General features: G+C 32.1%; 1 protein-coding gene across 1 annotated transcript in view; it reads left to right on the forward strand.

The window, feature by feature from the left end:
• Window positions 1-14320, forward strand: part of Dpp10 (Dipeptidyl peptidase 10) — a 264426-nt gene that overhangs the window by 23941 nt on the left and 226165 nt on the right. The window contains exon 2 of the mRNA XM_074185976.1: window positions 11856-12059. Within this exon, the coding sequence (XP_074042077.1) occupies window positions 12030-12059 (30 nt within the window). The 5' untranslated portion in view covers window positions 11856-12029. The remainder of the gene's footprint in view (window positions 1-11855; window positions 12060-14320) is intronic.

Raw genomic sequence — 14320 nt, forward strand, 5'->3', positions numbered from 1 at the left:
CTTAATCAAATTTAGTTTTGTGTCCTGTTTCAATAGGATGATAATTTCAATCTTGTCATTACAGTAAGCTTTGAATATGACATTACTAATATCAGATATCTGAAAATGACATTATTAATGCCAATGCGTCAAATTTTTTAAAAATGTTCCCATCAATATTTAATTTCAATATGAGTTGCAGTCCTCGTAGTTCTGGTTCCCTTTCAGTGGAAGAGCTTCATGAAGCAGGAGCCGAATCGATCCCTCTACGAAACCCTTCTTCACTTGGAAGGATCGATCGCAGCTTGAGAAATGGTTCTTATGGAGATTATGTGAAACATGTTCTTCCTTTCGAATCAGTAGAGAGTTGTCCTGAAAATCTAGAGAAAAAAATTGGATTGGATAATTTAGGAAACACTTGCTACATGAATAGCATTTTACAAGTGTTGTTCATGACGAAGAATTTCAAGAACGAGGATTTAATGATGAACGAGAATGGGAATGTTCCCTACTTATTCACCAAACTCAAACACCTGTTCATGCAGCTGCAGTTTCGTAAGAATGTATCATCTTTCCCTCCAGCCGATTTCCTGGAGTCTTTGAAGTCCACTAGATACTCGTTAGGACAACAAGAGGATTGTTCCGAACTCTTGGGGTTCTTATTGAATACTCTTCGTGAGCAAAAAAATAGCAAAATCAATACTCCTGACCGCTCTGGATTGAATGATTCCATTCAGTCCATCTCGTCTTGTGTTTGTGAATCTTTTGCTGGAAAAATTCTCACTTGTTTACTTTGCAGTAAATGTTCAAGAGGTAGTGAAAACTTATGCGAATTTCTGGAACTTCATCTAGCGTTTCCTAATATGACTAATAACCAGTTCGTGCAAAATTCATTGTTGAATCATCTGAAAATTGAATTTTTAACAGGTGATTATCAACTGTATTGTCAAACATGCGCCAAACTAACTGACTGTTATAAGGAAACAAGTATAGCTGAGTCAATCTAATAATAACACTGATGAATTTCAAACAAGACTCAACCTCTAACGGAAGCAAGAAACTCTCTCAAAGGTTCGAAATAGATGAACATTTCAATCTAGTAGATCACTATTATAATGAATTGAAGGGGTTATATTTTTAGGAGTGATTAATTTTTTGGGAAAGAAAGTTTTTGGCTTTCTACTACTCCATCTGATACAAAAAAAGGGATGAGAGAATCTTCCAAAGAAAGGAAGGAAGTAATCAATTTCAAACTCTATACATGAATGTGTAGATGATGCAAAGAAATGTCATCCCTTCACATATCGAGAATAACACAAAAAATTTAGACATACTGATTGACGTAAGTAATGGCAAGAGTGCACATTATATTAATTCATTCAATGAAAATTTAAGCAGAAAAATTTTAAATTTAGAAATTAAAATAATTCACAATGAACTTAAAAACTGAGAATATTTTGACTAAGCATGCAAATTTTCTAAGACGTTCACTACCTCATGAAATTTGGTATGAATATGAACAAATACAAACTAACAAAATTTTCAATTATATAAAACGTAAGAATATAAATAAATTGAATAGATTGAAAATATGCAGAAACCAAGAAATCAACACTAACGAAAAGTGATTAAAAAATTTGACCGCAGTCAACATCCCTAAAGATATTGAACAATTTTCTTGTACTTGGATACAATTTCAGTTTACCTTCAACAACAAAAGACATTTCGATTCCAAATTCATTGTCGGAAATCAAATGTATGATGAATGATTTCAATGAAAATAAGAAAAATATTTACAGAGCCAAAATCACCACCATGTTTACTAATTATTTTCAAGAACCACATAATGATGAAAATCATCTTACTCAACTATATAAAATATCAAAAGATTTTTTTAAAATCACCCGAATTTGATATTGACTAGATCAGATAAAGGTGATGTGGCCGTTATAATGAACGAAAAGGATTATATTGAAAAATCCTAGGATATATTTCATGACAAAGAATCTTTTATTTCTCTCGAAAGATATCCCACCTCAACAAAAAGCAATCGTATATGAATTGAAGAAGTCTTAAATGATATCTGATGAAACATCAAAGAAATTCATGATTTATAACTTAATAACACCAAAATATTACGGATTACCCAAAATTCATAAACCTACACTCAAATTCAGACCAATCATTTCATCCATTGTGCTCCAAATAGTGAAATATCTGTAATAACAGAAATTCTTACTCAAGCATATAACTTGGATAATGAATATTATATTGAAGATTCGTTTGAATTTGCTTCTTTCATCATTAAAAACTTCGAATAATTGAATAGAACTAGCTTAATGAAAATCCATATTAAAAAACTAATTAATACAGTACATTCTATGATTTCCACTATAAAGGGTTTCGTTATACAATAGCTTCCTCAAGCATAAACTGAAAGTTACTTCTAAATTACAACCATTTTAAACTCTAACCGCTAACCTATTACCTACTAGTCTGTCTAATGAATGAATCTACCTGAAAAGGACAGGTATGAATTCATTAACTATATCAATAAAATTTTCGAAAGTATGCCTGCTAATATACCTAACTATTTTTACCTGCGAATGAACAGATTCAATAATGGCGAATTATTCAATTCAGTTTGATCGTTCATAAGATATTGATAGTTTTTGAATTTGTTCATTTCCTACTCTACAGGTTAAATTTCAAACCTTTCTTCTGGAAATGAGTGGGTTTGTATTCATGGTTGAACTCATATCCCTCTGAGATTAAATTAATGGCATAATTGGAATTCATTTTTCCATTATGGAAACTATATTTGTGTTCCTTTATGCGGGCTTTGAACGCTCTTCCAGTTTGACCAATATGAAACGTCGGACGACATGACCCACACGATAATTTATGCAATCCTGATTTTTTAAACAGATTTTTAATGTGCATGCCTGAGTTATTGTTGGTTTTGAAAGCAGTATTTACACCTTTGCTGTGCAGAAAATCTGAAATATTTGTAATGGGTTGGCCTAAGTAAGTCAAGGTTCTATAACTTTTATCCTTTTCTCTTCGAATCGGGTAAACTTCTTTTAAAAATTTATTGATATTGTTAATGAATTCATACTTGATCTTTTCAGGTAGATTCATTCATTAGGCAGACGAGTAGGTGATAGGTTAGAGTATAAAATGGTTGTCATTCATCTGACAGAGAAAACGACAAGATTATCAAAAGGCACACCAACCCCATAGATGACCCAAACAAAATCAAAAGTATCTGTATGACTCTGGGTACCGTGCTGCCAATCACTCCCAACTGAAGTGAATGGTTTTTTGACAGACTCAGCACTGTGCCCAAACCCAAAACTATCTGTTACTTGGGGAACCTGGAGGAATTAGCTCCAATTCCAAAATGTAATTGCAAATATTGCTGAGGTTGTTGAGATCAGTCTTTCTGTTCATGTTGTTGGTATTCCTTTTGATAAAGAATATTTCTCTAAACAACCGTTTTTGTAAGATGCTTTCAGTACACAAAACTTTAACTTCGGTGTAGTTCATTGTGTGTTTAGTGCTGATGACATGCTCTACAAGTGCACAGGTGGCTTTGTTTGTGTTACAATTACTTCTGTGTGACGGTAAGCGTTTAGATGAAATCCACAGTTTCGTCTCTGATCTTCGAAATCTGGATAGTTACTAACGATGCTAACATTATCGCTTGTTTCATCATCATCAGATTCGTCAATTTCATCATCACTTCCTATTTCATCCCATAAGGACTGAAGACGGGCCGTTTCTCGCTCATAATCACCTATTTTTATCGAATAATCTGAAAATGTACTCTATTTAGTTTTCTTTGAATGCGCACGATTTTGGAACGCATAGAGACACGTTTGATAATGTGAATATATATATATATATATATATATATATATATATATATATATATATATATATATATATATATATATATATATATATATATATATATATATATATATATATATATATATAGAATAGTAGTTTTTCGGGGATTCGGTCTGATTAGAATAAATATTTACTCTTTTTAGCTGCCCGAGCTTTCGCTAATGTTTATTAGCTTTATCGAGGGCTGTAAGGAACTTATCAAGGATGCTGGAACTCATTACTAATAACCGTATCAAAGACGAAACTTGGTTACAGGCATCACTTCCAGTTTCTAGAGGAGGATTAGGAATTCGTTCAGCCACTTCACTCGCTTTGCCATCATTTCTGTCCTCATTTTGCAGTGTTTCCGATCTGATAGAAATTATCTTACAATACCCAAAGCCAATATCTGATTGTGTTTTTGATCGGGGAAAATCTCTTTGGGAATCTAGAACTGGCCAAACAATGAAAATTGAAGACATGAAAAACCAGAGGGCATGGGATAAACCATTACTAGATCAAGCAACTAGTATTTTACTGAAGACAGCTTCTGACACTTCAAAAAATAAGGCTCGTCTTCTCGCAGTAACTGTGAAAGAATCTGGTGCTTGGTTAAATGCTGTTCCTATAGCATCACTTGGGACTCTATTGGATGACGACTCTTTCAGACTTACCATCGGATTTCGACTTGGTACACCACTGTGTGTTCAACACTTTTGTAAATGTGGTGCATTTGTGGATGAATCGGGTACTCATGGGTTGAGCTGCCGTTTTAGCGCTGGTCGTTTATCTCGCCACTATGCAATTAATGATCTAATCAAAAGGGCTTTAACTTCAGCAAAAATTCCTGCGATTTTAGAACCCATAGGCACAAGTCGAGACGACGGAAAACGGCCGGATGGTATGACACTTGTTCCATGGAAAAATGGTAAATCTATTGTTTGGGACTTTACTTGTGTATATACATTAGCAACTTGCCATCTTCCTGCTACTTCTGCGAAAGCCGGTGCTGCTGCTTCTTTAGGAGAAAGTTCCAAACTACGGAAATATCAGAATTTGGGAAATAATTATATCTTTCGCCCAATAGCTATTGAAACGTTTGGTGTTTTTGGCCCTGAAGCCTTATCTTTCATCAATGAAATTGGAAAAAAGGTAACCGATGAAACCCACGAATCAAGAGCCACATCTTTTCTCATTCAGAAAATTAGTATTGCCATCCAAAGAGGAAATGCAGCTTCGTTTTTCGGTACTCTCCCTGATTCCAAAAAACTTGATGAAATTTACTTGATTCCTGAAAACCAATTTTATATAGAAAAGAGAGGTAATAAGAAACCACTTAATGAAATTAAAATAAAAGCAAATGAAAAAAATACTTTATCTCAGCAAAATTCTCAAATGGGTTTCAAAGATATTTCGGATTGTTCAGTGATAAATTCTTCAGTCAAAACCTTTGGGTTAAATGGTTTAAAAAATATTGGTAACACCTGTTTCATGAACAGCGTAATTCAATGTTTATCAAATACGAGATGGTTATTGGAATATTTGAAAAAGGATGAATTCATGAAAGATATCAATACTAGTATTTCTAGTATGAAGGGTGCTTTAATAAAATCGTTTGCAGAAGTCATCAAGGAGTTGTGGTCAGAAGATTCTTTTGATAAAGTAGTAAATACAGCCTCCTTAAAAAATCAGATTCAAAGTTTTGCTCCTCGATTCATGGGTAATTCCCATCAAGACGCCCAGGAGTTTCTCCGTTATCTTTTAGAAGGATTACATGAAGAGGTTAATATAATTAATGAGAAACCTAAACCAATCTTAACGGAGATTGACGAAAAATTGAGCGACAGCGGAAATGCACAAGAGTCATGGCTCACATATTTGAGGATGCATAACTCTAAGATTGTAGATAATTTCGTTGGCCAATTGAAATCCACGATGAAATGCACACACTGTGGATACTCTTCAGTAACATTTGATCCTTTCTGGGATTTGTCTCTCTCCATACCACAAAGAACCGACCAATTGAGTTTGTGGCAATGCTTAGAGAAGAAACTTTGGATGGAATTGAAAAACCGACGTGTTCGAAATGCAAGGAAAGGAGAAAATGCATAAAGTCCCTATCAATCCACAAGTTTCCCTATATTTTAGTAATACATTTAAAAAGATTCCCTACAACTGAAAATAGAGGCAAATTGAATGATGTCATCGAATTTCCTCTAGAATGATTGGATATGGACAATTTTGCAGGAGAAAATGTGGCTACTTGTTATAATCTATATGCACTTTTAAATCACAGTGGGACTACTAACAGAGGACATTATACAGCATACTGCAGACACCCGTATACTAGCGCGTGGCACAAATACAACGATTCACACGTGTCACCAATTTCACCAAAGTCGCTTGTGAGTGGAGAAGCATACGTCCTCTTTTATGTAAAGGATGGAACAAAATCGCGCCTTCAAGATAACCGAGGGAAAGTTTAACTTTTAGTTTCTTCAATTTTGTAATTTTTTTCAACATCTCATTTTTGTAAATAAAACTCATTTACTTAACCTATATATATATATATATATATATATATATATATATATATATATATATATATATATATATATAACATAATAACGGATAAAACAGAATACCTGTGCTATGTGAGAATATTCAATTTGGAAATTTCAATTTTGAAAGAAATCTTCAACATCAAAATGACAACTTTTTGACTTTGAATAATGTGAAATACTTTTTCAAATTTTTATTATCGTTCATTATGGGGATTTATACTTTGTTACTATTACAGGATGTATTCAGATTTATATTTTTTGTTAGTAAAAATGAATAAATTTTGCTGAGGTTGTCGATGTCTGTCTTTTTGTTGATATTGTTTTCTTTAATTTTGATCTCAGCCATTTCCAGAAATTGCCTTTTATTTGAATCTGGTTCGAAATGGAGAATTTTGGTGTTAGTATAATTGGCTGAATGATCATTATCTAGAACATGTTGTGTGAGTGCACAAGAATTTCGTTTTAAATTTTTACAATTACTTTTATGAAGAGCTATGCGGGTTTTTAAATTGTTTTTTGTTTGACCTATATATATCTTATCACAATTGTTGCAGGGAATTTCGTAAACTACATGTGACTTTTCAAATAACGGATCTTCATCTTTCAATTTTGAATGTAGTTTAGTTAAGGGTTTAACTTTCCTTTGTGAAATTTTTATATTCTGTTCTTGTTTAAATATGTTTATGATTTTGCTGGACAATTCAGGGACATAAGGAATGGAAAAGTATTTGAAATTTGGATTTTCAGCTTTATTGTTCTCTCTGATGTTGATGATATTAGATGGAGTATTATATAACAATTTATTCAAAAATTTTGGAGGATAAGAATTAGTTAATAAAATATTGAATAATTGTTTTAAATTTTTTTCTACCAATGTAGGATGAGAAATTTTTTCTATTCGATTTTTTAAACCTAGAACTAAATTAATTTTCATTTTTTGTGGATGGCAGGATAAATAATTTATATATCTGCCTGAATTAGTGGGTTTAGTAAAATAATCTAAAATAACAGAGTTATCATCTTTCCTGATTAAAAGAGTATCTAAAAAAGGTACTGTTTTGTTTTTTTTCTTTTTCTATGGTAAATTGAATAGATGGATTGTAATTGTTAAAAATGGTTTTTTTATATCATCAATTTTGTCAAAAGGTACAGCACATATTATATCATCCACAAACTTTTTTAAAAAAGGAACCTGAAATGATAATTTTGGAATACATTCATGTAATAAAACATCCATCACATACTGGGCTGAAATAGGTGATAAAGTTGATCCCATTGGAGTACCAAGTATTTGTTTATAATATTCGTTGTCATGAACGAAAACAGTAGTATCAAAAATGAAATCTATCAATTCTAAGAAGGCTGTTTTTGTTAATTTGGTATGATTAGTAATAATATTCCAATGTCTTTCAATGCTGTGTTTTACCAGATTTATTGGTATGTTATATATTATTACTAATCATACCAAATTAACAAAAACAGCCTTCTTAGAATTAATAGATTTCATTTTTGATACTACTGTTTTCGTTTATGACAACGAATATTATAAACAAATACTTGGTACTCCAATGGGATCAACTTTATCACCTATTTTAGCCCTGTATGTGATGGATGATTTATTACATGAATGTATTCCAAAATTATCATTTTAGGTTCCTTTTTTAAAAAGTTTGTGGATGATACAATATGTGCTGTACCTTTTGACAAAATTGATGATATAAAAACCATTTTTAACAATTACAATCCATCTATTCAATTTACCATAGAAAAAGAAAAAAACAAAACAGTACCTTTTTTAGATACTCTTCTAATTAGGAAAGATGATAACTCTGTTATTTTAGATTATTTTACTAAACCCACTAATTCAGGCAGATATATAAATTATTTATCCTGCCATCCACAGAAAATGAAAATTAATTTAGTTTTAGGTTTAAAAAATCGAATAGAAAAAATTTCTCATCCTACATTGGTAGAAAAAAATTTAAAACAATTATTCAATATTTTATTAACTAATTCTTATCCTCCAAAATTTTTAAATAAATTGTTATATAATACTCCATCTAATATCATCAACATCAGAGAGAACAATAAAGCTGAAAATCCAAATTTCAAATACTTTTCCATTCCTCATGTCCCTGAATTGTCCAGCAAAATCATAAACGTATTTAAACAAGAACAGAATATAAAAATTTCACAAAGGAAAGTTAAACCCTTAACTAAACTACATTCAAAATTGAAAGATGAAGATCCGTTATTTGAAAAGTCACATGTAGTTTACGAAATTCCCTGCAACAATTGTGATAAGATATATATAGGTCAAACAAAAAACAATTTAAAAACCCGCATAGCTCTTCATAAAAGTAATTGTAAAAATTTAAAACGAAATTCTTGTGCACTCACACAACATGTTCTAGATAATGATCATTCAGCCAATTATACTAACACCAAAATTCTCCATTTCGGAATTGCCATTTCCAGAAATGGCAATTTCTGGAAATGGCTGAGATCAAAATTAAAGAAAACAATATCAACAAAAAGACAGACATCGACAACCTCAGCAAAATTTATTCATTTTTACTAACAAAAAATATAAATCTGAATACATCCTGTAATAGTAACACAGTATAAATCCCCATAATGAACGATAATAAAAATTTGAAAAAGTATTTCACATTATTCAATGTCAAAAAGTTGTCATTTTGATGTTGAAGACTTCTTTCAAAATTGAAATTTCCAAATTGAATATTCTCACATAGCACAGGTATTCTGTTTTATCCGTTATTATGTTTTAAATATATATATATATATATATATATATATATATATATATATATATATATATATATATATATATATATATATATATTTATTATGTCCTTTTTATATTACAGCCCGAATCCCCGAAAAACTACTATTCTATACATACATACGGTCGTTACACTATCAATTATATATATATATATATATATATATATATATATATATATATATATATATATATATATATATATATATATATCTTGTCACAAGTATGACAAGGAATTTCATATACTACATTAACATTGACTATGGATGAGGATCTAAAAAGTGATTTACTCAAAAGATTGCAAGGATAAGAATTTTCAAAAAGAATACCTTTTAATTCGTTAATACATTCGTCTTCTAGAACTGAATGTGTCAAATTGATCACCCTGTTCTTCATGGTTAGGACTAAGTTTATTTTTATCTTCGTTGGATGGTAAGAATGGTAGTTTAGTAACCTGTTACTGGCACATGGTTTCCTATACCATTTTGTACGTAGGACATTACCTGGATCTCTGCATACACGCATATCTAGGAATGGTAAACTGTTGTTACCTTCTTCCTCAGCTGTAAATTTTAAATGTTCGTTGAAACTGTTGAAAGTTGTTAACGCTTCCTCAGTTCTCCCATGAGGAACAGATAGGATCATATCATCCACGTAACGTTTAATGAAAGGAATATTAAAAGGGATTTTATCTTTTACATTCATAATTATGTCGTCTGAAACAAAATTTACTAAAATGGGGGAAATGGTGGAACTCATCGGGGTACCAAAGATTTGTTCATACAATGTGTCCTGAAAAACTAGGACGTTGGAGTCAAAAATGTACTCCAAAATAGATTCGAAATTTGGAAAATCAAGCATATAATGTTGAGAGATGACAACCGAGTGGTTTTGTAAGCTATTATTCATCACATTTAATGGTAAGTTAGTAAAAAGAGAAACTACATCAAAACTCACTAGTACATAGTCTTCTGGAAGTTTGTAATCATTAATGAAATTGTTAAATAAAAGAGAATCTTTCACATAAAAATCATTGCCAGTATAATATGACATAAACAAAATATTGGCCAACCATTCAGCCAGTTTGCTATTAGGTGAATTTATTGATGACACTATGGGTCTCATCGACAGTTCAGGTTTGTGTACTTTAGGCAAAGAGTAAAATCTAGGAGTTACTGCGTTAAAAATAGTCAGCTTTTTGGCTGTATTTTCATCCATCATCATATCCTTCTTAATCTTAAAAACGATTTTGTTTGCTTTTTGTTGTAAGGTGCTAACTGGATTATGATTCAACTTTTTATAATATTTGGTGTCCCTAAGTAATTCAGCACTTTTAGTAGAGTACTCCTCTTTGAACATTATCACTGTCATATTGCCTTTATCACTTCTTACTACATAGATTTCAGGGTGTTTTTTTAAACAGGATTTGCATTGGTCAAACATTCTTCTTAAAAAATGGTGATTATCTGAATTTCTATGAAGAAAATTTGTAATGATATTTGTACATTGAAGATGATAAATATCCTGGACATTTTTATCAATATTCAAAAGTATTCTTTCTAAATCTGAAAGAAGGTTAGAAAGTTTTATTTCTTTTGTTGAAAGACAAATTCCAAATTTTGGACCAAGAGCCAGAAAACTTTTAATATCCGAAGGTATATTAACGTTTATGAGGTTCTTTATCCATTTTTCTTGTATTTTAATTAAAAAAATATTCATTATTTTGAAGATTATCAAATTTGTTTCTGTTTTTATGTTTCATTTTGTAAAAAAGTGTATTATATTTAATTGTAAGCCTTCGTTCATATTCTTCAAAAGTGGTGGCCGGCAAGGTGGCAGATAAAATTCGCTTTAGGTCGTTTAAACATCTTTCTGAATTTGTGATTTGACTGAAGGTGATTTTGATTTCAAACAAATATTTTTCCTCAACCTGTGATTGGAACTCTGCACGGATCGTCCAGTTGTTCCTCCTCGGTGGTCTAGTAATGTTGTCACGTTACCAACACCATTAGTTACTTGATTTGGAAATATTTGGTACATTTCAGCAAGAACAGCTTTCTGTTTCTCATCGACGCCAACTTGATGTTAATTTTTGCCCATGTTTTCATTTGTTCAACTGTTTGTAGATCAAACTGCTGTCGGATGTTAGTGAAGAACCCCATTTCTATTGTTGAGGATGCAGTCTAAGGAATGTTTAAGGAATACTCTTTGTCATATGGTCGAGCTTTCGAGAATGTTCATTCACTTTGTCAAGACATCTACAAGAAATTTTGAACATTGCAACAACATTGTAAAACAGATAGGTGAAAAATGTACTCACCCCTCAGTCAAGCGCTCGTAAAAAATTATTTAATATTTCGGTAGGACTGTTAACAGAAAATTATTGTCTTGCCTTACCTTCTATGGTCAATCAAACCCACTTATATTTTTCATAAGTGTAAATTGTCACAACTAACGAATTTTCTGAACTGTTTGTACTCGTTATATGTTATAGAACAATGGATATTGAAAAACTAATTGAAGTAACTGAATATAAAATATTCGAAGGAACCATATAATAATTCTCACATATTTATCATTGACAAGAAATTGAAACACATTTTTCATTTCAGGCACCTACCTTCGTTGATTTTTGTTGTTCCTATGGAACTGGAACGTACTGAAGTTAGTAGAGCGAATGCTTTCGACCCAGATTTTCAATGATACAAACTTCAGAAAGCCGCAAACATGTTTGTGTCCGTATATTTTGTTGTTAGTAGCTGAATTTATGCAAAAACTTGAGAGAGATGGCAGATCACGATCCCTTTGATGACGAGGTGAGTTTTTTGTCAGATTCACCAATACAAGTTGAATGGGAAAATGGATTATTCACCGGCGAATCCTAAGAAGCTGAAATTTTGTATATAGATAGGCGCTTCTTACGTCTTAGGAAGGAAGGATTTTCGAATATTACAACTCGGGCGCCCCCGTTTCTGTTTCTCCGTACCGCTATATTTCCGAAGACATAAATTTTATATATAGGTTTGTTTTATGTTGTAGAACTGCGATAAGAAAACATTTCCAAATATTTCAACTGGGGCGCGAGCCGCGGGGAGAAAGACGCGTTCATAGAATAAAGTTACTTTTCAATGACTAATTCTCGTACCAATATGTTTTCGGAGACTGAAATTTTCAATGAAGGTTCGTTTTATATTGTAGACGTGCAATAAGAATGGGCGAATGGGGCGACCCCTCTAGGTATAAAAAAGGCGCGTTTACACATGAAAATCAATTTTTCATCACTGTTTCTCCACACCGCTTTGTTTTCGGAGGCTGAAATTTTGTATGTAGGTTCAATTTATGTTGAAGATGTGCAATAAGACGTGATTTTTGGATATTCCAACTGGGACGTCAGCCACGGGGAAAAAATCGCGTCCATAAAATAAAACATCGTCAGTACCAGGCAGGCGGTCCTCCACTGAAGACGAAATGTGAATAACCAAGAAAAGTACCTAATAAAAATAACTGCGTAAACGCAAGTGAGACATAAGTGGAACCACCTATTGGTGTGACACCAAAGTCAACTTGCCAAGTTTTTATGTCAGTACTGGTGGTTTGACCAATCAGTCAATCAATGTTTTTAGAAATGATATGAAATAGAGAAACGTTAATGCAGTCAAGCTGCTGGAAAATAATTACATGAAAATCAAAAGATAAATAGATAAGTACTATTCTGATCAACCTAACTCTCACATAGAAAATTATCGTTTCTATCAATGACGAATATATTATGACTAAATACATAATTGGTAAACGGTCATGTGAAAATATCCATACTCTCTCGCTTCTTGGATAAATTCCAAAATCTATTCTTTATGACAATTTCAATAAATTATTATCGATAGCATCCTTTTGACAAATCTCGCCCTTTTCGTTTTTTCTGTCAAAAAATTCAGCATCTCTTACAATTCAACGAATATTAATGATGCCGCTATGTTTTTCTCCATTATTCGCTGACGTCATCCTTTTCTCACGCACATGGTTGTTCGTCTCCCCATCACACATGCCAACTATCAATATCAATTATGCCCTTTCGACATGTCACCATGTCCCTTTTATCTACTCGCTTCGATACATCTGGTAAATTCTTCACTATAAGTCACTCTGTATATGCATTTATATGTTTGTGAAATTTTTTGAGGCGATTTTCGTGACAATTACATATTATTTTTTCATAACACTTTACAATGAATATCATATTAGTTTGGAGAATTATTTCGTAGTATCCATTCACCGTCAACATATTTCAGATCAAAAGCATTGTCATAATTTACATAGTGATATTTATTTACTGTCTGCTGTGTTGAATGCGATTATGCCAACTTAGTTTCTATTGGTCTGAGGCGATCACTGTGCCTAATGCAAAACTTATCCGGCTGCTAAAATAACCATAAAATTATCATCTGAACACATCTGATTAACTCTGAAGACTTTTGAAGGTTTCTGAAGAATTGTGGAGCCTCTTCCCTCACATAATGCTGCGAACATTATCGCTTACATGTTGCTGTCGTACCACGTCTAATCATTATTTCAAATAATGAGATTATTAAGACTCAAATAACTTCGTAACTAGATTTCTCAGAATGTCACCAGATACAAGTTATGTAGTCAGGTAATTACATTGTGCTTACTAATTCATAAATATGTCATTTAGATAACTACATGAAAAGACCCAATGTCTGTAAGATAACAAGTTAATGAACTTTTTCTTCTCATATATAAACCCTGATATTTCTAAGATCAGTTAGTTAGTAAGTTGACTCCATTTATTGTGCAGCCGAAGGCTCTGCCCTAAGGTTCACTGAATAATTGTAAAATAAAGTTTTTAAAAAGTCTTACGTTTGTTTGGAAAACATAATTGGCGCAGTCGGAGTAGGATTGGAGAAGGCAGAACTGAAGCAGATTCGCTGTTCCTGACCGTTGGTTTCAATCATTCGTCTCCTATCAAGAATACTACAAATCCCATGACAAAGAAGGTACTCTGAGTAGGTGTTGAGTTTCCTTTATTTTCCTGTACTCACCTTATATATTTGCAAAA

The sequence above is a fragment of the Leptinotarsa decemlineata genome, unplaced genomic scaffold (genome assembly GCF_025532065.1).
Source record: "Leptinotarsa decemlineata unplaced genomic scaffold, Ldec_3_MD MMD2_tig00078422_RagTag_RagTag, whole genome shotgun sequence".
NCBI lineage: Eukaryota > Metazoa > Arthropoda > Insecta > Coleoptera > Chrysomelidae > Leptinotarsa > Leptinotarsa decemlineata.